At 31.2% G+C, this 26,590-nt stretch overlaps 1 protein-coding gene across 1 annotated transcript; it reads left to right on the plus strand.

Moving 5' to 3' along the window:
• Positions 1 to 2,264: 2,264 nt before the first annotated feature.
• On the plus strand, positions 2,265 to 26,467 carry LOC111642167 (ATP-binding cassette sub-family A member 3-like; the record flags this gene model as incomplete). Its single annotated transcript, XM_023388456.1, has 7 exons — positions 2,265 to 3,508; positions 6,634 to 6,834; positions 12,956 to 13,098; positions 16,544 to 16,699; positions 22,746 to 22,986; positions 24,288 to 24,476; positions 26,283 to 26,467. Coding segments are annotated over exons 1-7 (1,440 nt in total), but the record flags the coding sequence as incomplete, so codon positions are not given.
• Positions 26,468 to 26,590: the final 123 nt, after the last annotated feature.

The following is a 26,590-nucleotide window of genomic DNA, read 5'->3' on the forward strand; positions in this document are numbered from 1 at the left end:
GCTATTTAGGTGTTACTAACGTGAAGAAAACTCGGAAACTCCACGTGGTCGACCATGCCTGAACCCACGACTAACTACCGATGTTTGGTGGTTTTTAAAAAATGTATTGTCATTCTAATGCAATTAGGAATACCACCACAAAAGATACCGGTACATAGCTTAACACTGAATTATATAAATAGCTTATATAATTACAGTAATTTTAAAATGAAAAAATAATATTCATATATCTCGTAATGTTTGACATAAAAAATTTAAGAATTAAAAAATTATCCCAACAATTGTTTCGACTCTTATTATTAAAGAAACAATACTTATGACAACAATAAAGATAATTTCAAGTATTGTAAGAGCTATACTTTTATCTCTATTTTAATTAAAACATTAATGTAATCTAGTGTGATTTCTACTATCGTACTTATATTTGATTAAGAAATTCGAACTGTGAGTGATTAAGAATTAATCACTCACAGTTCGAATTTATAATAAAACGTAATTACAGTTTCTTCTGATTAACGCAAAGATCTGCAATCGGCCATATAAGAAAGAATTGACTAAAATGTAAGACGATAAGCGATCCAAAACAACATCCAGAAAATAAGATGTGATATTGGAAAAAAGATATATAATATGAAAATTGGTATAGTTACAGGAATGCTGTGTTATAGGTATTGTGGTAAAATAGCACGAGACAGTAGGTATAAAGATTTGTTAATTAAAATATAAGGGCATTGATATTACATCACAATATATCATTTAGAATTTCTTGATACGAACTTTCGGCTCGTCGTTTCTATAATTCGTAAGAATATTCTCGGGCCCGGGAGCACGCCTTCATTGCAAATATCTGGCGTGGGACCCGGGGTCAAGTCCATAACACATTGGTACGACGTATTGGGTCGGATACATGGTTGATTTCATAAAACATGATTAGAATTTACGTTTCAAAGTCACAGAGTCCAAAAATGTAAAAATCATTAAGATATTTGACCATCGCCATACTTTCCTCCTGTTAACAGCCGGGAATATAGTGTGATGTAAACCAAAAAAGATTCCAATCTCTTAAATCCAATTTATGTGATTTATTCCAAACAACTTATAAGAAACAGTATCAATCTTTCTTTACATCCAAATAAATAGCATCTGTTTACAATCTTGAATCAATATTTTTTGTAACTTAATCCTAAAAAACGATATTAAATTTCTTTCAGTTGATATACCAGAAACAAACCAATGTTGATCCTTAAATATACAATTACTTAAATGATTCATTAATTTTAAATATTGATATATAATTTTATTCAACAATTTTTTTTAAAAAACATAAGATACAAATAGAATCATAATTTTCAATTTTATGCTTTATATCAAGAAATTTCTCACAATATTTCAAAATCTTAAATAATTCCAAAAAGCCTTATCATAATTATCATTACCAACGTTTTGCAACGTATTATGATATTGCAATTTCTTCCAAAACACTAAAAGAATGACTAATTTTTATATGAACCAACAATTCATTTTAATGAGAAGCATTAAACGACAAGCTTTTAAAATAAATAATCTTTAGGCAATTACGCGTTAAAATTGAAAGGAAATAAATGTATGTGAATTCTGTATTGTTATACTGCTCATTTCTCAAAATATCGAGAAAACTAAGACAATTTAATAAAAATTGCATTGTTTGCATATTTATGATTACATAATATACGTTTGAAATTCGCCCACCAATGGCCAAAATCACTAAACAGTGGTAGTTTGTCGTGGGTTCGCGCCTCACCAACGTGCTGGCCACGTGGAGTTTCTGTTTGTAACACTTAAATAGGTGCCAGTTTCCCATAAAAGACCTCCCGGGAGACATCCTCCCTCTGCACATCACTCATGTTTAGCGTTGCCATAAACAAATAAACTAAGCCTGATCTGGTTAATTATGTTAATATATGCTTTTTATGCAGTAATTTAAAAATCAAATTATTCATCTAGTGATAATTTAAAATGGTTATTAAATTCGTAATTCATCATTTTGCCTCCCCCCATTTGTTAGAATAAAATGAAAAAAATAAAGATTACAAGTCTACTCCCCTATAACACTGTTGATTTTTCCGTTTTATATGAATTCCATGTTGTACGAGTCACTTGAATTTTACAAATACGTAAGCCGTTCACAGCCCGGCACACGTATCTGTAAAATCTAAGTGACTCGTACAACATGGAATTCGTATAAAACGGAAAAATCAACAGTGTTATAGGGGGCAATGATAGAATGGACAACATCCTACTGACAGAATAGATCACCCGCCCAGTAGGATGATTTTAATCGCTTTATTATACAGTAATGAATTGTTCCATCAGCATAAACTATACCTCATTTTGTAGTTCAAGCTTCGATGATGCAACAACAAAACACGCAAAATTGCTAAGAAACACAGGCTTACAATATATATGAAAGCAAAATACACTCCGCCATGTCGACTGATGGAGACTAGAGAGTTTCCCGATATATTTACATTTAATTTACATTGACACAACAGTGCTCAACAAATGCTCTTATAAGCCAAAACAAATTGGCTCTTATATACGCGGAAATACAGTAGGTTCAATAAACTGCGGCTTAGGTCTTGAGTTATGAGCTGTACTCACAATTTTCCCGCATCATTATCTGGTGTAGAAGAAGTTTAATATTATAGCTTAAGAACACAAAAGAGTCTAAATCCAGCAGCGAACACTAGTAGTTGATCGCGAATTTGTGCCTAACAATAGGCTGGCCGAAATAACGCAACACGTGGAACTTTTGGCTCGTGTTGCGTTACCTTATACCATTTATCTTACTTAATTTTAAGTATATCGAAGTTATAGGAATCTATATGACAATTTTAAACGTTGATTCGATTATAAATAAAAAGAAACTGGAACGTTGTAAACTTCTAAATTACTCAATTTAATTTTAAAATATCGGATCCCGTTACGTGTTTTAAAATGTAATAGATAACTTATTATTACTTTTGTTCTATATGCTATTTAATGTAATAATATCGCATAAACATCCTGTATCAGTTTTACATAACAGATAAGTCTTACAGTATATATTGGTTTTCTTTTAATAAATCATATTTGTAATTTGTATCATTACTCAACACAATAAATTTTATTTATGTTAAAAATAATTTTAGTTTGCGTAGAAAGATGGGTGGAGTATGTCGGCCTTTGCTAACTCTAATATGGAAAGATTGGCGTTTCCATCGGAGGCATTATATTTTGACATTTTTCGAGTTTATATTACCTCTTTGTATCCCGGCATGGTTAACGTACGACAGTTCTACTCTTCGAGCTTTTAATTTATTTAAATATAATGGTTCCATTAATTCAGAAAATATATTACATAAGCACGAAATCTTTTACGAGCCATACGATTTAAATCCATATAATTGGCCATATGACCTTTATTATGCACCAAATACGTCTTCCTGCACGAAATTCGTCAAAGATGCGTTCTCAAATCCATATTCAAGTAAGTATTCTATGCTGTTTGTGTTTTTAGTTTTTTTAAACATTTATCATCGTGTCTATGTTAATTAAAAGATGTCAACTTTCCAATGTGGCAGTGGAGTGCCGTGACATTTGACGATAGGGAAGCTGTGTTTCTGTAAGAAGCCGACATCCAGGGGCAATCAGTCAATTGCACGTCAGTAATGGTCTAGGGTAGGGCTTCTTAAACTTTTTTTATTCACGACCCCATTTATGACTGTGAATTTTTTCGCGACCCAAACAATATAAAATAAAGATACAGTAGACCCCCCCCTATAACACTGTAGATAATTCCGTGTTATGTGAATTCCATGTTGTACGAGTCACTTAGAGGTTTACAAATACGTGTGCCGGGCTGTGAACGGCTCACATATTTGTAAAATCTAAGTGACTCATACAACATGGAATTCACATAACACGGAATTATCTACAGTGTTATAGGGAGTCTACTGGTATATACAAATTTGAAAAAACAATAATGGTGTACTACCACAGTTCACTCTTGCGTTACAATGGAATAGAGACAACTGAACACACTGAAAAATTGTTCATACTACAATCAGTGTTGCTGAATCGTTCTCTCGCTGCACCAGAAGTGACACAAAGCGCGCCATTTTCAAACTCTCACAAATTATTTTCAATATTTTGCGTTAAAATCTCGCGACCCGAAATGGGGTCACGACCCATAGTTTAAGAAGCCCTGATCTAGGCTATATATATATATATATATAAAGAAATTAAGAAGGAAATTCTAGGTGATGACAGTGATTCGTTGGATGGTAATTCGGACTCTTCATCACTTTCTTCGTCCTTACTGTCGGGTTGACCTTCCTTTTTATGCTACTCTTCCTCCTCAATATGTAAATTACGATTAAAAATATTTCCAAGATTTTCGGCGCGATCATTAAATGTAATTTATAATTATATTTTTTTAATTATAAATTACATTTAATGATCGTGCCGTAACATGCCAGAACGAAATTCATACATTACAAAATATTGGGCGCGCTGCATGTATGGTCGAGGGAGGGCCTCGTGGATGGGCTGGCATGTGTAGTGCCTTCCTCGTGCTCGTATGCCTGAAATATGAGTTCCGACGTGATTCTTGTAGAGCCAGCTGGTGGGCACGTGGGAGAGAAATGGGTCGCCACCATCACCACGTGTTTGTTGATTAAGTACAGTAAGACCCCGCCGGGATGCGTTCAAAGACGACAAAGCGTTAAACGAGATCATTTTAACATAGAGTAAGTATGGATAGGGGAACACGCGACCGAAAATTTAAAAATTTTACTTTTAAATTATTTGTATAATAATGTATGTTAAGTAACACATAAACATATGCACACAGAAATGTATAATATATTAATTAGTTCAGTTTTTGTGACGAAAGTCCTGAAATTCTTGTTTTATTGCAATAAAGTCGTGAAGTTTCATTTGTCATTTTTTTCTTTCCTTAAGCAAATGCCGGTAGCAGAAGATCTCATCCAAAATGCCTTGTTTTGCTTTTGCACTCCTTTCAAAGTCTGGATCATTCGCTACAATTCGATCACGATTTCGGTTATGGTTACCAAACTTTTACTAAGGAAATCTGTAGAGAAATTTTTTGGGTTCTTCGTTTTCAGAATCAATATTTTCCAATTCTACATGGATTCCTTGTTCTGCCAGTTCTTGAAGGTCGTCGTTGATAAGACTCACCAGAAACCTGCGGTAACTCCTCAATATCCTGTTTGTCTATATCTCCTAGTCCTGCTGTATCGATTAGGTTGAGTTTGGTCAACCTAATGATACAGCGATAGGCACTTCCCATTGAGAATTCTTGGATACCTTCAGCTATAACTTCTTCCACACTTCGTGCATTTATTGGTTAATTCTTGCCAAGCAAAGCCGATATTGTCTACGGCATCCATGATGTTATATTTTTTCCAAAATTGCACCAAACAAACATAGATTTAAAGAAAGTACATTTATTTGCCACCTTTTTTTGATTGGTTCGTGTTTGTAAATAATCGTATTATTTACGAATCAATAAAATGCCACAATAATTGCTGTAAATTTTGAGCTTTTTTTTTCTAGGCTTCGAGCAAACGCCGTTATATTGAATCAGCGTTAAGCGGGGTCTTACTGTACTGTAAAGTGCAATTAATCAAACACTAGGCATCCTTTCATCCTTTTTTTTTTTATTTAGTTGCTGTAACAATTTGGAGAGAAGTGGGGTTGATGAGAGATTGGAAAACAGCAATTATATTTATGAAATATTGACTTAGTTGTAATTTTAATTTAAAATGATGTATGTATACTGTACCAAACAATACAGTATTTGAACATGCTAGCAAATTTATCTAGTGGAAAAACATTAATGTAGAAAGCACTGTCTGTACTTACTGGCCATGTACCCTTGAAATAGAAACTAATTAAGTGATCAGAAACTTCAGCTATATTTTCCATGTTCTATGATTTGCTCTAATTCTTAATCTCCCTCTCCTTAAAACTAAAAATCAAACTTTTAAGTAATTTTTAGCTAAGAAACATGCTGATTACTATATTCTGGAATCTTCCAATAAACATAACCAATACTGGTTGGAAGATTAAGGTGGTATTTTGTAAAATTCTCATAACTGTACTTTGAATCATAATACACTAAGATGTATTTCATACTCTAATATATGTCTTGGTTTATTGTGATTTTAATTAAAGGGTAATTTTTACATTACTCCTGTAGCAAATTCAAGAGTCTGGAGAAAACATTCTAATTAACTACAAATTTGAATTATCCAAGTTCTATGGTATATCATTTTTTATAACCTACATATTATAAGTAATAAATTAACTGGAATATTTACCATAAATAACTAATCCACCTTTAATTTCCCAGCATTTGTTTATGTTTTAAGCAAGTCCTATCAGTTCTTTTAAAGAATCATCTTCAGATTCATCGAATATCGTGAAATTATAAAAATGTAAAACTGTATTATACAAGAAGGATTGAAAGGACTTGAGAAATTAAATGTTGATTAATTGCCTGCATATTATATAGTATTAAATAAAACCATTTATTTTTAAAAGATATTTTTATTTAAATTTTATTTCCTTTCTAAATTTCTTTAACAGTGTTTAAAGGATTCGAAACCGAAGATGATTTAGAAAAATATCTTCGTTATAAGAATGAATTACATATGTTCCGGATACAGGCAGTTATATTTTCTGAATGTGATCCAAATTCAAAAGTATTGAAATATAAAGTGAGAAGCTGTTGCACAAATTTCAGAACAAATATGCTTTATGGGTCTTTAAGTGATGTACGAAGTGAAGGTTAGAACTTTTTTAAATTTAATATTATGATATATTTTAAAAAATTATTATAATATAATATAAAACAAGTGAACACCACTGCTGAACTTTCACTTCCTGTAAGACATATTACAAAAATGAACAAACATTTTCAATCTTATAAAAGATTGAAAACACAAACGAAGTAAAGGTTTAGCAATGGTGTTTATGTGTACCGGTAATTTGTCTAGAAGTTTGTATAAAACAAGTGTTTTTTTATCATTTAGTCTTTAATATTGTAAGCATGCAATGATACGAAATTTTAAATGAATGATATTAAAACAAAAATCTATTTGACACATGTTTTTACAATTGTGCTATTAATAGTACCATAATATGTATTTTTGCTTTACATATGTTGTTTTAATGGATTTAATAATTGTATAACAATCTTTGGCTTTAAAATCATTAAAAAATTTATATTATTTTATAACAATTTATAGCTGGTAGAAAACAACTCTTTAATTTATCATCAATACAAGGATTTTAATTTATAATTCTTGTATTTATAATTCAAATATGTGAAATAAGTGTACTAACATGTAGAATATTTAAAAAAAATAATAATAATGTACTCAAATATTTTTCATTTATGTCATTTTATTTAAATTTACTTATTTTGCTTAAAAACTTAGTTGCTCTTATCTTATATCATATAAACTGAATATGACTTTTTGTGATAATTATGACAGACTATTTTCTGTTTTGCAACATGCTTTGTTTAACATTGAAATAGCTATAACATTTTCGGTAGTTAAAGCAGAAACTCACAAAATACACCATTGTCCATATTCTTTTTACAGTTAAAGTGTACCTAGGTAATCCCAAAGGTGGCACTTTGGTTAGGTTAGATTAACCATATTTTTAGTAGATGTTTCCTTTTTTTTATTATGTTCAAGAACTACCGTGAATCAATAACTAGTGATGTTAAAACACTCGGCAGCCTACCAGTGGTTCCTCTCCAGGAGGAGTTTGTCGGGAGCACGAACAGTCGGAAGCACTGCTATTGGGGTTACCTAGGTACACTTTAACCCTTTTTGCAAATATTTTTACAATATCACTTAAAAGTTTGTTTGGGTTATCTCAATTCCTATATGATAGATTCAAATTCTGCAGGAAGTAAAAATGTGATATTTTCATCATTGACTATGCTAAGTTTGTCACCTTTACTAACACAAGTCCATATGAAGTGGGTGCTAGACACATGGTGTCCCAGATATATATCTAGATCCTAGTGTCCTCTGGTTACAATATAATATGAATTTTACAAAATCAGTACATATGACATGAACAGTGTCTGCTAATTTTTGTACTAGATATTTAAAATTATAAGTCTATCTGCTAGACTAATTACTAATATTTTAGAGCCTGCTTACATATTCATTTATAGAATTGACGTCTTTACATCTGAATTCTTGAATTCTAAGCTAGGATCTCAGAATATTTAATTATCAACAAAGATCTTTGTTTTTAAAGCAGCTGTTAGGTTATCAGAAGCTTCGTTAAACATATTGGTATTGATGCTGGGTGGCCAAATGGTTAAGGTGTCAGCCATATGTTCTAGGAAATCCAAGAACAAATCTGGAAGGGTAAAAAATTTCCAGGAATTTTTCATGGTCTGTTTAGTCCAGATTTATCAAGCTCTGTCCCTCATCATCCTGTTACCATTGTGGCCAGGCAACGATGGGAGTGCCTTCTTAGTGGACACAGGATAGAATGAGACAAAAATAGATAACAAAGAAAAGCAAACTAATGGGAATGAAAATAATTATAGTTAATGGTTAACTTCTTATGAGGAAAAAGGAATAATAAAATAAACCAGTGATGAGTTGCTCAAATTTCCTGTTAATCAGGGCTGTGGAGTCATAGTCAGAGTCGTGGAGTTTTGATGTTTGAGTCGGAGTCGTCAAAAAATCCGCCGACTCCGACTCCTTTTTACTTCCCAACTTTTAATATATATAAAAAGGAAAAGTATTGGAATCATGTCAAATTTGACCCTCCAAGTTTCTTTTGTAAATCTACACATTTCGAGACCTCCCAAAATCCTCAAAAAGTCAATAAAAGGGGAAAAATACACGCGAGTGTGTGTGTTGGCATCTAATTTGTTTAATTTCTTTATTTTTTGTTCTGAGATATTAATTAACAATATCTCAGAATGGGTAAAGTTTAAGAGACGAAATATGGCACTGTAGCTTGCGTATAAAGGGGCATTAATATTATTAAATTTTGGTTCTTAACTAAAGGTCGACAGGGTGAAGACATAAAAGTGGTCATGTGTCATATCTCTTAATGAATATTTTACTCATTATTAGCGTTCAAAATTAAAAAGATAATAATAAAATAAAAAGTCATCTCTACCCTAAAAGTAAGCTTTTTTGTTATTTTATAATAGTACAGTAAAACCCGTTAAGATGTTCTCGCCTAAGATATTATAATGTATATGGGGACATGATTTAGTTCAACCACTTTGACACTTAATAACTAACTCTTGTATTAAACCATCTGACTCCGATTCTGACCACTCTCACCACAGAAATTATTAGGCTTCAAACAGAGTGAACAAAATCATGCCCCACAAACACAGTCTAACATCCACACATATAGAAAAAACCTCAAATCTTTTGTATATCTTGAAATTTCAAGGTGTTCTGAATTGAGTCCAAAAATGTAAAAATTTGGGAGGGGTCATTTTTTGACCGAGTGATACACTTCCATCTGTTATATATAACAGCCAGAAAAGTAAAAATTATCGAATACTGTACATATTTATATATTACTTAGAGGAGTCTTATAGCTTTGGAATAAAAAGTTTCTATGTTTTATCTTTATTAGAACTCTATTTATTGAATCTTTTATTCTGAGGTCATGTGATGACATCAGAATTTCTGGGTCTCTTTTGGTAACAAGTCCGCCCCTGGTCGGAGTTGGAGTTGGATGGTAAGGAAAAGTCGGAGTTGGAGTCGGTAGATTTTTACACGACTCCACAGCCCTGCTGGTAATATATTAAAATTTTTGTGATGCTATCTGATATCATATTTTATTTTAAAAACGTTTTATATTTTTAACTATTATAAAATAGCAAAAAGCTTACTTTTGAGGGTGGGATGGGTTTTATAAAAAATTGTAAATGCTAATAACGAGTAGAATTGTCATTAAGTCTGAACCTACTGGAGATACACATGACCCCCATTATCTTCCCACTCCTTTGACCTTTAATCACCAAAATTTAATAGCATCAATTCCCCTAATAAACAAACCTCCCTGCCAAATTTCAGAAATTTTCAACCAAAAGACAGGAGTTATTAATCTTCAAAGAGGGTGAACAAAATCGTGCTTCCCCACACACACATCCATATATACAGAAATTACCCCCAAATTTGTTTGCATTTCTTGACATTTCAGGTTTCCTAAGTCTAAAAAATGTAAAAATTTGAAAGTTTATTTTTTGCCACATTGTCACACTTTCCCTCTGTTATAATAGACAAGAAAGTGTGAAATCCGGAATTTTTTTGCCAACTATTTGTCGATTAATTGTCCCGTATTCGCTTAAAATCTAATTAAATTTTCCTTTAACCTAAAGTGAAACCTAACGAAAAAAAAAACTTTTCGTTTACATTAGACATAAACATCCGTTAAATTCGAAACTAATCCCACATTCCAACGCCAAAGTTGATAGTTAGCATGGTCCCGGGAACAACTCTGACCCATCTACATACCTTTTACCTCACAACAATCAATCACGTGACCATTCTCCCACGCCGAACTTATAAAAACCCCTTCCTTCCCCTTCTCGGGGGAGTCGTACCAGAGCAGGTGCCGGAAGAAGACCAATTTCAAATAGTGTCCTTTTTGTCTAGTGAACTTCCCTAAATCCAGGATTCAAATAGTTAAACAGTGACCTTTCCTACATCAGTGAACTTTCCTAGAAGAGAAATTTTCCTAATTCAAAGAGTAGCGTGGATAACAGATCAAGAGGTATGGAACCAATTATTGTAAGCTCTCTCTCGGTCTCCCCGTGTTTTAGGGACGCGAACTATACGTTGTATTACTCAGTTTAATAAATTGTTACTTTTCCTTATGTTATATCTGGCCTCCTCGTTTTCTCGTATATTGCCTGTCGTCTCACCGACGCGCTCCTCCCTCCGCCACTCGACCCGTTACAACGGGAAAAAGAACCCTTCAACCACCCATTCTGACAGTGAAAGGGTTTAACAATCTGTTGCCGGATTGGGAGACCTACCCCCTTCCGGTGGTTTCACAAAAGTAAAGAAACACAACTCCTTATCTATTGATGATGATATATAAATAATAATATGAGAAACTTGAATCATACTTCAAAAGATGGTATCTAAAATTAATCCTAGTAAAACAACTCATTATTTTTTTCATTTCACAAATATGTAGAACCTGGAGGATGGAGTGCATTGATAAAGAACATCAAAGCCTGGGAGACATGTGTATAACCCCAACTTCCACCTCTGCATTCATTTCTCTTGAGAATGATAGGAATATGATCTAATGGGTTATTCTGATTTCTTCATCGATTGGTTTGGTGTTGTCACAACAAGCAAAAGATCTGACACACATTTCTATGACACTGTTGCAACTTGTCAAACGAAGATTGCCAATTAGTCACATGTTTATTCAAATGAGACAAATCCATGCATTTTATGGTTTCTACAACAAAATGTTCACTGTAATTGTATTGTGTAGATCAGCCTTTACACATACATGTTCAGTTTTTAAATAATGCTGGAATTCTTTGAAAAAAAGAAGAGTTTGGTTTGGTTGGTGGATATGGAATGCATCACATGAATGATCTGTCAAGGCAATTTTCCCTTGGAGAACTTTCTATGGGAATCTGGTCTTTATTTAGATGTAGATATGTGAAGAGGATAAGACTCCCAATGACCTGTGTTTCACATGCAGCACTAGACATATTAGAAAAGATTAGTATAATGGATTGTAAAATAAGACATAGCTTACACATAGATGTGGCTATACTATGAATCTTTCTAAACAGAAAATGCATGAAATATTCCTATATAACTTGCAGAGTTATGAAGTCAGCAACACTGTCAGTAGGGAAATGGAGAAGATCCAGAGGGTAAAAAGTATGAATGAAGAAATAAACAATTGGACAGGCAATACAAAAATGATTTACATTTTTATTGCAGTTTTTATTTTAGTAAAAAAATAAGTCACACAGGCATAGCCAGGGCTTAGAGTTTACCAAATTAAGAAGCCTTGTTTATGTGTACAGTCTGCAAATTTAGTAATCCTCATAGTAATCTCTAGTAATATTCTTTGAAACCCACGAATACAGAAACTCCCTAATGTGATGGAACAAGTAAGACTGATTAGGCACACTTAAAATTTGTTTGCATAGATGGTACTAAGGTGGTGTGATAACTGCCAACTCACTCAAAAATCTCCTTATCCACCCATTAACCCATCCTGAAATAATTTATTCAAATTTATCTATATTGACCATTATTTGGAGGAGTTTCTTTAAATATGAATTGATTGTTTGCCAATTAATTTACATGCTTTCACAAAATTTTTTCCACTTACGTATCTTACTGAAAATCAATCATTAAATTTTAAAAATAAATTTGTTTGATAATAAAATGTGCAGATAACATCTACAACACTGAAAAAAAAATTTTTTTCCCCACTTCTGCTCTCCCAGAATAAAAAATCTAGTGCTATTACAGTCTGTTTGCTCTGTACTTTGCTTGCATTTAGATTTTTTTCCTTTTATACACTTTGTACTGTACATAATTTGTTCTTTATTTTTCTTATCCACTAGCTAGTTAATTATTCATACAATAAATAAGTGCTTGCAAAATGATGATTTAAAACTATTATTTGAAACTTAGTTAACACAATAAAATATAAATAATGAAGCTTTTTTGTGCCTTTTCTTGTTGGTATCCATGTGAATTTACCATTCCACATGCTTTCAGCCAAACTTGTGCAATAATGTCATTTACTGACTACTCTTATTAAATTATAGCATAAAATTTAAAATTGTTGTTATAAAAAAATATATGAACTTTTTAATAAACATAATTTAATGATTTTTTTTGTTTTTTTTCAGAACCCTCAAATTTCCCTAAATTCTTCTATTCAACTTATTTACAGTCTTCATTTTTTATTCAAATACAGAGAAGTATTGACTTGATGTTTATCAAATTGCATGCCAACACCATTCAGAAAAAGCAGATAATTGAAAATCTTAGGGTAATATTAACTTTTTAAAGTTTATTGAAATTTTAAGACACTGTTGACTTACATAACTTGATTATCACAATCCAGAAAATTCAACCACAATGTCCATGAGGCTGTGTTTTAAGGAGGAATCCTTTCTGTCACATTTACAAACAACCCATGTAATGTGATGGCTACTATTTTTCATTAGACAGAATTAGATAACCCAACAAATAGGGTATAACATTATTTGCAGGGCTTATCACACCAAGGCTGACTGAAAGAAGGACCAGAACTTTTATAAAAAGGGTGGTCTTTAATAATCACATATCAAATCTAGGTAATTTTCAATTTACTCTTTACCTTAATGTTCATTTGCTCTGGCTTTTTCTGCATTAAACCACCAAAGAGTTAAGCTGCATTTACACTGTGACAACCATAAAGTAGGGGTATGGCCAGAAAAATATTTCAAATTTTGAACTGTACTGTTAACTGCCAGTTTAATCCAGTAGCTTACAATAAGATAAAATAAGATGATATTTTACATGGCATGTCATCTGTGGAAGCACAGCTTTCCTTGTATTTTGTAAAATAAAAATACATATTTTGTGATTATTTTCATATTTTAACATAATTTAAATTAATTAATGCAGTTTTATTAAAATATTAATTTTAAGTATCTCATTACAAATTTTTATACTACATGTGAAAAAAATGATATGATTGGTATTGTTTATTTGAATATAAATTCATATTTGCATATTGCCAACAGAAGCACTGTACTGTCAAATATGGGATAGCTTCCATGGCAGAAATATTTGAATTGTGTAAAGCAGCCAGATTATATGCATTTGCATTTGCGCTTTACAGAGCACCACTCACATGCAGTTTAGCTCCTGGATGCTACACACCAAAATATCATACAATGCTTCCAATGATTTTATCCAGGGTCAGACTGAAGCTACATGAGGGGTGGATTGATATCATTTTTACAAAACCTTGAAACAGATGCCGAACAGATGTGGTAGTATAGTCACATCGCATTGTAAAATGAATTGTAACAAGTCAGTTGTCTTCACACAGCCTTATGGATCAGATGTATCTGTTTTTGTCTAATGCCTGGAAACCAATCATTTAAATAATAGTAAGTTCATTGTTTGTTTCCCCTTTTGGTTTTTAATGTACTTAACAATATTTATTATTAATAGTGGAACCGTCTACCAAAATTTGGAAAATGTAGGAGAAAATAAGACATTTACTGATCCCAAATAATATGATATATCACATTGTCATTGTATTAAAATATTATACTTGATAGTTTTAGTTTTTTAGTATATGGGCTACATTAAAAATTGTAAATACAGTGCATTGTGTATATTAGATATTCCTTTGTATTGATTAACTAGTGGTGTTATAATTGTTATGTTGTTGCCATGTGTTTGTAAGCTGATGAGGGGTCCTTGTACCCAAAATGCATCCTTACCTAAATTTGAAATGTGATTATTAAAGACTAACTTTTTTGTAAAAGTTCTGGTCCTTCTTTCTGTTTGCCTTGGTGTGATAAGCCCTCCAAATTGTTAAATCCTATTTATTAGGTTATCTAACTCTATCTAATTTATAGTCATGGGCTAAAAGCATTGTTTGTTATTAAAAGTATACATCATATCTTTAGCGATGGCAACAAAAACAAACTTGTCAAAGCAGTTCAAGCAAACAAGAACATGTTTATCATTAAAATCATGGCTGTAATAAATCATACATATGATTTGATTCAAAGATAAAAAATGTATTCTTTCTGAAGAATATGTTGTTACCATGCCACATTTTCTTTATAATGCTAATATAGTTAAAGCAGGTTTTCATCAATATTAAAAATTCAGACAAAGTAAAGATGTTCATGTTTGCTTGTCAGCTCATCATTACTTTAGAACAACAAACAATGCTATATACTTGTAGATCTATAATACACAAAAATAAAAAATCTAAGAGTTATAGAAAAGTGTTTTTGAAAAGTTTACTGCATTTAAAAAACAATAGACTCTGCTTACTGTAATTATTCTGATATTTGCCCATGTTGATAATCAACTGATAACATTAAGTGAGATAAGTAAACAAGACTACTTAATTAAACAAGACTACAGGTATACGAAATAAAATAAAAATTGTTTTCTGTTAATCTTTGTAATATTATCTGTAAAACCAGTATAATAAGTCCTGATAATAGAAGATAGTCAAATTTATAGTCGAAAATTTACATATTAATAAACAAGACTACTGTTATGGTAGTGGAAATTCTAATTTTATTGGCTCTGACATTAAAAGGGCATATTAATTAAAACAACAAAAAATATAGATAACTTAAACATTTATTAATTAATTAGATTATAAAGTTTTGATTAGTTATTTTTGAAATAATGTATTTAGTATAAATAAAATCATAACTCGTCAGAGACTGCATTTCTTAACTAAATACACTCGAACAAATAGTAAAATTGATACAAATAGTATGCGACAAAAAGCACCTTAGATATGCTGAAGCCTGGCATATCTGCAAAACAAGCCAAAAAGGTTTAGCTATCAACTTCCAGGATGCAAGCAAAATATCGGCAGCATGGCGAACATGCATACTATAAGAGTCAAGAAAGTTAGCAAAGCGGCAACTCTCTTAACTTTTGTTTCTATCTGCACTTTATTGTATTTTAATGTATTTTACTGGTATTATTTTAACTACTGTAATTACAGCCAATATGTAGAGATGGCGCTTATACGATAGAATATCTTTTTAAAAACGTTCCAAAAATAACACTTGTATCGGTAATGCAAATTTTAAGTTCGAAGTTCGATTGTTCAGTTTTTTTCTTGATAAAGACCATTGAATATAGTCAAACGTTTGAATTTATCTATTAAATTACGGCTGCATATGTAAAGGTTTGTTCGAGTGTATTTATAAAATCATAATGTACTTCTAAGCTTAAAATATATTAAATTGTATTATGCTCTGTTCTTTTTGTGTAATGCCAATGTTTATATTATTGAAGTTTTGTAACTTATAATCTATACTCAAAAACACTAAACTATAATGTTCAAATAAATATAATGTTTTAGTTTTTTAGTGTATTTAAGAATAAATCCAGTTAATGGAGGCAGTAGTTGTGTAACGTGTGTTTGTTGTTATGGTATTTTGTTTTGTGTTGTTTTGTTGGAATTTGTAAAATAGCTGTAATATCTGTTTACTAATTATTACTTTTCTAATTTATTTTATCAGTAAAAATAATAATAGTTAGCATAATTGAAATTTCATTCTGATCTTTCTTGAAATGATGATCTAATTACACAACTATATATTAATACTTTACTATGTCAGGAATATTATATAATTATTTTTAATTTCTCAATTTATAAATAATTTAACAAAATAATAATTATTAAACTATTTTATATACAGAGTAGCACTTAATCTATGAAATTTTTATTGCAGTTTACTCTACAGTCTATGCCATATCCACCTAATGATGAAGTAAAGGCAATGTCTGTCGAGTTGATAGCAGTTTCATTTGTTATGATTATAAATTTTGTATTCATATTTCCAATAATTGTAAAAAGAATTGTTGAAGAAAAATGTAGCAGAACAAAGGTATTATTATTTATTTATATATAAAAAATATTTTTTAACATAAACATAAATCATGTGCTTTCAAATTTCTATTTTAATTTTCAATTTTTTATTGTGCATAGAAATTGTAATAATATGCATGATGTGTTCAAAAATTTCCAGGAATGGGTAGAAATATGAAAGCATTTTAAGATATAAAGAAATTTATTTACTATAATTTTAGTGGGTAATTTGCAGTAGCATATAACCTACAATGACATACACTTATCAGAAAATTGCAAGAACAAAAATTAAACCTTTGTATAACTCACCCTACTATATACCCTATGCCTCCAGAGTGGCAGTTGAAAGCAAGATAATGTGAGAAGCCATGGGGTTGGTGGATACTGGTTTAAACCCCCTTGGATCGGCAACGGTCTGGTGAAGACCGCTCACTTTGTCACTGGATGGTTGACCCAAGTGACGGGTGATACGTTCATTGATAGGGTGTTGGTGTCTAACAAGTCCACATGAGAGCAGATTAAATAACAAAAATAACAATTTAATGAACTAATTTAAAGCATACAAGATTACAAACAACAGAAAATTTATGGGTTCTAGCCTATTCTGCAACATAACGTTCAATACTATGTTTACAGACTAAATTATCGACTATATACTAATTCTCCTTAAATGCTAAAAGACCATGAGAGAGAGTTTACAAACATTCTAACATAATACCTCTTAGGGGGAGTTATGCTGTCTTTTACTTCTGTTGAGGCGTATTGGTAGGGAGGTTTCTGTGGGGATAGCGTTGGAGTATTGTGGGTGAGCCGTGGTCTATGGCTTCTAGTAGAATGTCTGAAATAAGTCCAAACATTATAAAGATTGTTTATTCTTTATGATATTCAATCCTCTGTTTATCTCTCAGATCCATGTGCAACAGAAGTATGAGGTGGTGGGAAAAACTAGGGTTTCTCCACTGTGTATTCTTTTAACTAATTAATCTAATTACTTAATTGCCCCCTTCAGAATCTCATAATAATTACTGGTATGCAGTTTAAAAGTGGCCATCTCATGCACTAAAATATTACTTTTTCCATTTCTGTTAATAAATCATTGTAGTCAGGGGCACCCATATATTGGGAACTTTGGGCACATGTCCTCCTCCTTTTTTGTTTTAGTTGCTTTTTCCTAATCCCCAAGGGAGCCAAAATTTCATTGCAATAAACAACAGAAAATTTATGGCTTCTAGCCTATTCTGCAAATAATGAATGAATGATATTTGTCTGTTCCATGCAACTTGGTCATGTGTTGACCAAAAGCACATTCCATGTTTTCAAGGCCAAGTTAGCCCCAAGTGCAATCAGAACTACCTTGTGAAAGCATTGATCTGACATTTAATCATAAGAGTTTAAAGCTTCTTTCATAAATGATGCTACTGATTGTCAGGCCCGTCTTTAAGTGTGCCTACTGGGCCTGGGCCCAGGGGCCTCCTAACATTTGAGACCCCAAAAATATGCAAAATTGAATAAAGTGTAAATCCCTAGCGTACCGAAGTACGTTAGTGTGAGCTTGAGAACAGAAAGGACAACACGAATCAACGGGACACTGAACAATTTTAATTTCTCTAGAATACATGTCTGAGGTTCAATCACGAATTTCGGTTAGCATTGGGATTCTTGTCACCCCTCTTGTCCGGATACAAGAGTATTAATGAATAATTCGATAGATAATCCCCGACGCGACAATAGGACTTAAAAAAAAAATCACAAATATTCCCGACACGACAATTAGGTTTTAAAAATATAAAGAAAAGAACAATAAGTTGACTATCCTTACGAAAAGGCTGATCTTGATGCTCGATGAAAAGTCTCTACGTTTTCGCACATAAAGTTCTCTTCCACGTGGCACACTCTTCCCTTGTTCTCCAACTTCCTTTGTTCCTTCTCCTTCTTTACCAACTCGACACGAACACTCCTGCACCACAGAACCAGGAAGAACGGGGGGTTTTCTGCACGTGGCACATTTTATTTTATACCTCCGCGCCACGTACCTGACGAGGGAACCTACGTCATGGCAGGGGCCAATCACGGGCTCGCACCACCACATCACAAGAGGTGGTACGAACCTAACGGAAATTTTACAATTAATAACTTGCGACAAGAACGAAAAATATATATTTATATATAACTAATGATAAAATACAAATACTTAGTGAACAAACACTACAAAAGTAACAAGTAATAAAATTATTATAAACAGTAAACAATCAAAAGATGTTTGATAAATTTTATTAAACATAAATATAACAATATGTTTAGCAGTTAGTAAAGCTAATTGAAAAAATTACATGAACATTAACCCTCTAACTAAATTAAACACCAGAACACTTGCTGAGCTTACTGCAATTTAATATTCAAATGCTTTCAGTCTATTCTTATAGATTATCCTCAGGAAATTACAGTTCCATAAACGAACACAAAGCTTTTGAATACTCGTAAAATTTAAAGTTTTCAAAAATTTTTGAAAAAATTTCCTGAGGATGACCTATAAGAACAGGCTGAAAGCATTTGAATATTAAATTGCAGTAAGCTTAGCAAGTGTTCTGGTGTTTAATTTAGTTGTAAGTAAACTGCTGATGAAGTGGGGATAGCATTAACCCTCTATTATGAATTCCTTAAGGGGGCCTCACATGTACCAAAGACGGGCTTGCTGATTGTAGATATACATAAATGGTCAAACTCAAATACTCTATAATAATCAAATAATCTGGAAATTAATATGATTATTATAGAGTATTATAGAGTATAGTTTGATTAACTATTAATAATTAATATAAAATGATTTACACATACCTTTAGATAAAATTATTAAAGTACAGTAGACCACCCATAACACTGTAGATAATTCTGTGTTATATGAATTCCATGTTGTATGAGTCACTTAGATTTTACAAATACGTGTGCTGGGTTGTGAACAGCTCACGTATTTGTAAAATCTAAGTGACTCTTACAACATGGAATTCGTGTAACATGGAATTATCTACAGTGTTATAGGAGAATCTACTGTATTAAATATCTTATACTAAAATTAACTAATAATGCAGTTTTGAAGATGTCTTGTGTTCTTGGTAGTGTACTTAACTTTCACAGGAAAGTGACTACTGAGAAATTACTCTGAAATACTGAAAAATTTACCCGTTTATTCACCAGCCACCCTTAATTTAAATGTTTGTGTTTATGAATTGTTCTGATTACATAAATTAAGTGTGAAAATATATAAATATGATTGATTGTTTTTATTTTATGACTAATTTCCTTTATCCAGTAATAATGATAAAATAAACTTGGAAAAATTAAACAGAAAATAATTATTGTCTGAATCAACTTTAACTCATGATTTAAATAAACAGATGGTATACTGGATGAAAAGTATAAATATCACTCACAAAATTCATGCAGGAAGACAGTACAATTTCTTCTTTTTCACCATAAAACTAAAAATCCAGCATGCAAATCAAAAAAGTAAAAGGAAAACAAACATTTTCAATTGCTTTGAGCAACCATCTTTAGGATAAAAGAACAGATTTAAAAAATGAATGAAAAATGGAATGCTATAATTTAAAATATGAAAAGAGCAACATCTTGTGGTTGTTTGCAATGAGAGATTTTGTAAGTCCATGAATAAATATTACAAATAGGAACACAGAAACAAATATGTGTATGATTGAATATTCCTTTAATGCTCTCTGAACATGGTTTTTTTTTTCTTATTTTGTTACAAAGATCCCAACTTAACGGATTTCCTTTACCCTATTATCCTTGCACAGAAATGGGTCACCTCCTATTCTTGTGCAAGTATATAATACACGTGTGCATAAGATAAAACCATGATAACTGACTTAAAAAACTAATCTTATGGCTACCTTAAAACTAATATACCAGGGAAATGAATAGACTTAGGAAAGTATAGAGAAACAGATAGGGAATACCTGGGTCCTTATTGATTGACCAATATCTTTGGAGAAGTGCCCTTTCACAATCATGATCTCTTATTCTCCTTTACTGATTTAGCACTTTGTTCTCGAGGTTCTCCACATCTTTCGGTTTTCTCAAGTCCCTCGTGCTTTTTCTTCTCTTCCCTCAACAGTACTCTCCTATACCTGCTGTCTTTTTCCTTCCTCTCTCTTTTGAGTCTCAATCACTACTCTGTACAATTTCGAGGTCCAGTTAAAAAGTGTTCCCCTCTTGACTTTCTTTTTGCCTCATCCTTCTTTCCTTTGTCTATCTCCCCAAATTTGGGGAAGCCCTAATACCCTACGCCCTTGTTTTACCCTTGGTTCTGAGAAGGGGTGATCCTCCGCCTCGAATAGTAATGGTTGATATGGGGGAAGTTCTCGAAGACAATAGAAAGAAAATAGAAATGAAATAAAGGAATTGTGACTTATATACAAACTAAAATATGGCTGACGACCACAATCTAATTGGCAATCAGTGGTCATGTGGTTTTGCTGGAATGTGAAAGTAACATTCAGTTTCAAACAATATCCTCCAAGCTTGATAATGTGTTATTGTCCTTATAGTTAATTACCATGTTGTGTCTGCTGGTCTTCTAAATTTCTAACATTTCAAGGTGTTCAAGTTGTGGAAGCTCTTAGGTATGATAAGTATTCATTGTTAATGTTTAACTGCATGTCCTCATCCAAGACTTATATAACTAATGCCACTGTAGTTTGACTTTTATTAATTATATTGAGATGTTGTTGTAAACATTGTTTTAATGGACACATCATTGCCCCAATGTACTGTACTGTACTGTAGCTGCTGGCTGTCTCTATTGTCTTGGAGGATAGAGTATAATCCTGGAAAGTACAGCTTGTTGTGATGGTGCTTGGAGTTCATAAGAAGAGCATAGATGATTAGGTTTTTTCTGCAGGCCTGGAAAAGATTGTTGCCTCCTGCTACTTAACAGTATATACCTTTCAGGTTATTATTATACTGCACAATCTTGAATTTGTGATCTGCAGTTCCTGTGTTTTGGTCTTGTACCATATATTTATTTATTAAACTTTTGGTTAATCAAGGTGAATAACCATGTAAAACCAATAGACATTTTTTTTTAACAGGGTAATCCCTCATTATATCACATCTTATATCACTTATTTGAATTTATTGCCCTTTTTCCTTTTAAATATTTATATAAATGCACTTTTAGCCAATAATTTTTAAAAAATTGGTTGCCATTGAATTTTTAATGGCAAGGAAATATTAGCAGGAAGGAAAATTCACTGTGTATGGCATTATTAATATTTTTTATTGCTAGTGCTTTCAACGAATCTATTTTCGTTATTGTCGGGCAAACAATGTCAGTGCATTTCCCTCAGGTACAGTACAAGGCATTTCCACAATGTCTATGAGAGGCACTTCCAAATGTAAAGAAATATTACCTTATCCAATCATTGACCTTGTACAAAATAGTACAAGGACATAAAATAGAAAGTCTGAGTAAAGATTGAAAATAAATGGAAGTGGATAGATGCAATACATCAATTATACCACATCTATTTGGTTTGTCATTCAACATGAATAATATGACTAGGAGCAACTGTATTAAAATACTAATCTTAAGAAGGAAATAAGTTATATTAAACAAGACCTTAGAAAATATAAACAAGACCTTATTTGATCAAAGAAATAAGTATGAAATTGATATATATTAGACAGAAATATTAAATTTTTCAGTGTTTTAAATCCAATAGTTACATTTTTGTTTCATCACGAAATGAAAGTTTATCCACATATGACAGGAATACCCAACCTTTTTTATGTATTGATCCCATTTAACAAAAGTTTTTTCATTGACTCCTTCAATATTATATATTGTATAATGAATAGTAATATATTATATATACTTAAACTTTCATTGACCCCTAAGCAGTCAATACTAACCCTATTGGGAACCCCTGATATATGAAATGCTAACAAACTGTAAAACAAGACATTTTTGTTTATTTATTTTATAAAAATTTTCAGTTAAATAATTATATAGATTAATTTTTATTAATTTATTTTTACTTTCTTAACAGGAAATCATGAAAATGATGGGTATTAGTGAACTGACATATTGGACAGGAACATTTATCAGCAACTTCTTAGAATTATTATTACATGATTTGTTTATCGTTTTTATGTTTTCAATTGAATTTGTTAAAGGCCATTCAGTGGTGTTGAGAGGTGTTTCCCCTAGTTTATTTTTTGTTCTGATGCTGTTATATAGTATTTCATCACTGTTGTTTTGTTTCTTAATTACAACTGTATTTAATAAGCGTATGTATTCATATATCAAAATATTATTTATTATAATTATTATTTTAATATTGCTTTGAATTTAAGACATTTTTAAATATTTTCTAAACAGAAACTTTTAGTACATGTTAAACTTTGAGTTGCTTCTTAAATTCAGGATATTCCTTGACACACTTCAAAAATATATATATGTAATACAAACTTTATATTTCTTATTTATTTTGATTTTCTATTAATTATATTTATTCTAAATATATTAATATTTTTACTCTTTAATAAATTCTTTTAAATTACATTTTCTTTTAATTATCATCTATCTTTTTTCTGAAAATTACTTTTATCAGGTTTAAAGGTAAAAATCTAGACATCTAGACATTTTTTTTTTCTACAAATGACTGGTAAAAAATCTTCTAGAACATTTGATGTGGATATATAAGTAAAGTAACCAAAGGGATTTCATCACATATTTCATTTGAAATAGATGCATTGGCAATGTCTGACAATATGAAACTTTTAAAAGATCATATTTGCATGCTGCTGTGGCTTGATTAAGTCATTTTTCTTTTTCATTTATCTTTTCTCTCTTCTATCCCCTCCCAAAACAGGCTACTTCTGGTCTTTTGAACTGTACATCTAGCTTTTCCACGTATTGGTTGGCCTCAGGCAGTACTTCCAAGAAGAAAGGGATCACAGGACAGTATCGAAGGAGAAAGGTCACTTTTGATGTGCTTGTGATGGAGGAAGGAGGTAAGATAGCAACATGGGAAGGCCTGATGCTGAAGATTTTCTTGAAGGTAAAACCTGGTCATTCTATTCTCACAAGATTGAAAGTTCGCAGCAAAGGTGGCAAGATGTGATTGATATTGATGGTGATTATATACCAGAGCTGAACTGTAATCATTTTTGAGTTAATTGTCAATTAAATTTTTTTCAAAATGTCTAAATTTTGCCTTTACAACCTGATAAAAAAAAACATGAATGTGTGTGTGTGTTTGTATTAAATTCAAAGCAATGTGGCATTTATTATTGTTTTTCTATTTTTTTAAATTATTACTTTACAAACTTTTTAAAATTATAACCATAAGTTTATAATTAATAATTATTAATTTATTGCTGGAGAAACTATTATTACAGTTTTTTTTATATGTACAAGATAAGTTTGAAATGAAATCAAAGTAATATGTAGTAAATTTAAATCTAATAAACCAAAGAAAACTTTTATAATCTGGTAAATAATTAACATTTATAAATAATTTAATATTTTTTATAATTGTAATTTATTTTTTAAGTTAATAATAATATATACATTTATATTTTTTTAGCCTCTTATGCTGTAATAATGACAGTTATTATATGGATTGGTAGCTTTTTAGGACCTTTCATACTTGTAGTACCATTTGGTACAGATGTTTTTGCTAATACGCATTTTAATACTAAAGTTTTAACTTGTCTTTTACCAAATATGGCATTTGTTTGGGTATGGTTTGCATTCTCACATTTTGAATTTTTGAGTAAGTATTGCATACTCTGTTTATTTAAAAGTTGATATGTGATTTAAGAGTTTTTTAGTAAATATTTGTATGTAGTTAATGCTAAAAATTTGTGATTAAGATTATCATTTATATCAAATTATTTTACTGATTTAATTCTTTGTTGTTCAAACACTATTAAGTGTGACAAATTTAAACACTGTGGTTTTTCATCTTTATTTAGTTGAAAGTTCAACTAAATAAAGATGAAAAAAAATGCCAATAGATGATGTAAATTGGATTATTCTCCATAAAATTACAACTTGTTACAAAATAACAGAGAAATCACAAAATCCAACATGCTTACATTCAGTCCCAAACACTTTTGAGACTTTTGGCTCATCATTTAGGTCTAAAACTAAAAACATTGTCATTCAAAATTATAACTCTTTGTAATTCTACTAGTTCTAAAAGTCAAATTCATTCTAAACTTTCTGAACTAGAACTGTTTGAGCAGACGAACCCCCAATTTCAATATTACATCACCTTGCAAATTGTTTTCTTTAATACAAAAAAGTATATTCTTCTCTTAATCTCTTCTGCTCCAATTACATAGAGAGAAGAAAGATCAAGAATGAATTTTTGATTTCAAAAAACAGAACAAAAATGAAAATCTTACTAAAATGGTGGAACAGTTGGGACAGAGTTAAGAAACTACTATTGTTCCATTTTAAACTATGTATGATCAATCTATATATATTGTGGCAGTATGCCATATTTTATGCATAGTATTAGTTTTATATCGTATTTTATTTATAATCTTTCACTATCCCTTTGTTATTGTGTATCTTTTGTTTTTCGTATTCCGAGAATTTTCGTATCTAACCTTACTAAACCAGATTGTGGAGGAGAAGACAATAGTAGACAAAGTCCTGAGGGTAAAAACTCATTCTAGAGAACCACTCTTTGGCTGGACACTGTGAAGACAAGGTGTAGAAGGCTCTAGGACATTTCAGCATTGACAAGAGTTTGAGAGCATGATATCAGAGGAAAAGATACATAAGAAGTTTTTGTCCATAAGTGTTATAGGGAAGACTTCTCAGAGAACATCCCTCATCATGAACACTTAAAGAGTGGTTCAGAGCAGCAGATCAGCAAGGACATTAGAATCGGATCCAAACCAACACATCAAAAGATTAGTCAAGATTTTGGGTACACCTGTCTTACAAATTCTTCTTTCCTTTCTTCTTCTATCTATATGCATATTTCCTTAATTTAGTTATAAGTAGCTTAAGATACTCGGCTAAGAACGCAGTTCATGATTGTAAAGTCTCTGTACCATCACATTTTATAACCAATCAAAAGTAGAAATTGTGACAACATCCCCCTATGCAAAAGATTCATTGTATATACCAGTCTCGCAAAAGAAAACCTGGAACTTGGGTAAGAGTTGGGACCTGTAAATTCCTTGTTAATATGCAAAATAAAGTCTGTTTCTTGTATACTATACTTTGTTTAATTATATTTCACTTTGAACATTCACAATATCTATGATATAGACTCTTCATATCTCTTTTAATCTATTACCATTATTGAATTAAAAATACTATCAACATTTTTCTATTTAAATCAGATAATTTGTATTTTAACATGTTTTAATGATCAAACAACTCTACTAAAACCCAATACATTAATAAATCCAACCACTGCCATATGCCATCAGATTATATAACGTTATATAACCCGATGGCATACGTCAGTGGTTGGCTTTATCTTTAATGATGGTTATAAAAACCATTAATGCAAATTTTGAAATATAATCTTTAATAAATATATATTTTGTTATAGAGGGTGGTACCCACTGGAAAGAAGTTTTGGAATCACCAACAATTTATGGAGATGGTTTTAATATAGGATTAATATTTGGAATGTTTCTTGTCTCGAGTCTTATTTATATTGTATTAATTTGGTATTTGGATTCTGTTTGGCCATGGAAACCAGGTGTACCAAAACCATTTTATTTTTGTTTTCTTGTAAGTACGTATATAAGCACAAAATATTTTATTAATTCTATTTTGTTAATATAATAATTTATATGTTGCTTGTATATACAAAGCATGGTTATACATTTGTTTGGATCTAATTGAATGAAGATG

Source organism: Centruroides sculpturatus, unplaced genomic scaffold (genome assembly GCF_000671375.1).
Source record: "Centruroides sculpturatus isolate CEXI.00-Female unplaced genomic scaffold, Cexi_2.0 scaffold1688, whole genome shotgun sequence".
NCBI classification, from domain to species: Eukaryota; Metazoa; Arthropoda; class Arachnida; order Scorpiones; family Buthidae; genus Centruroides; species Centruroides sculpturatus.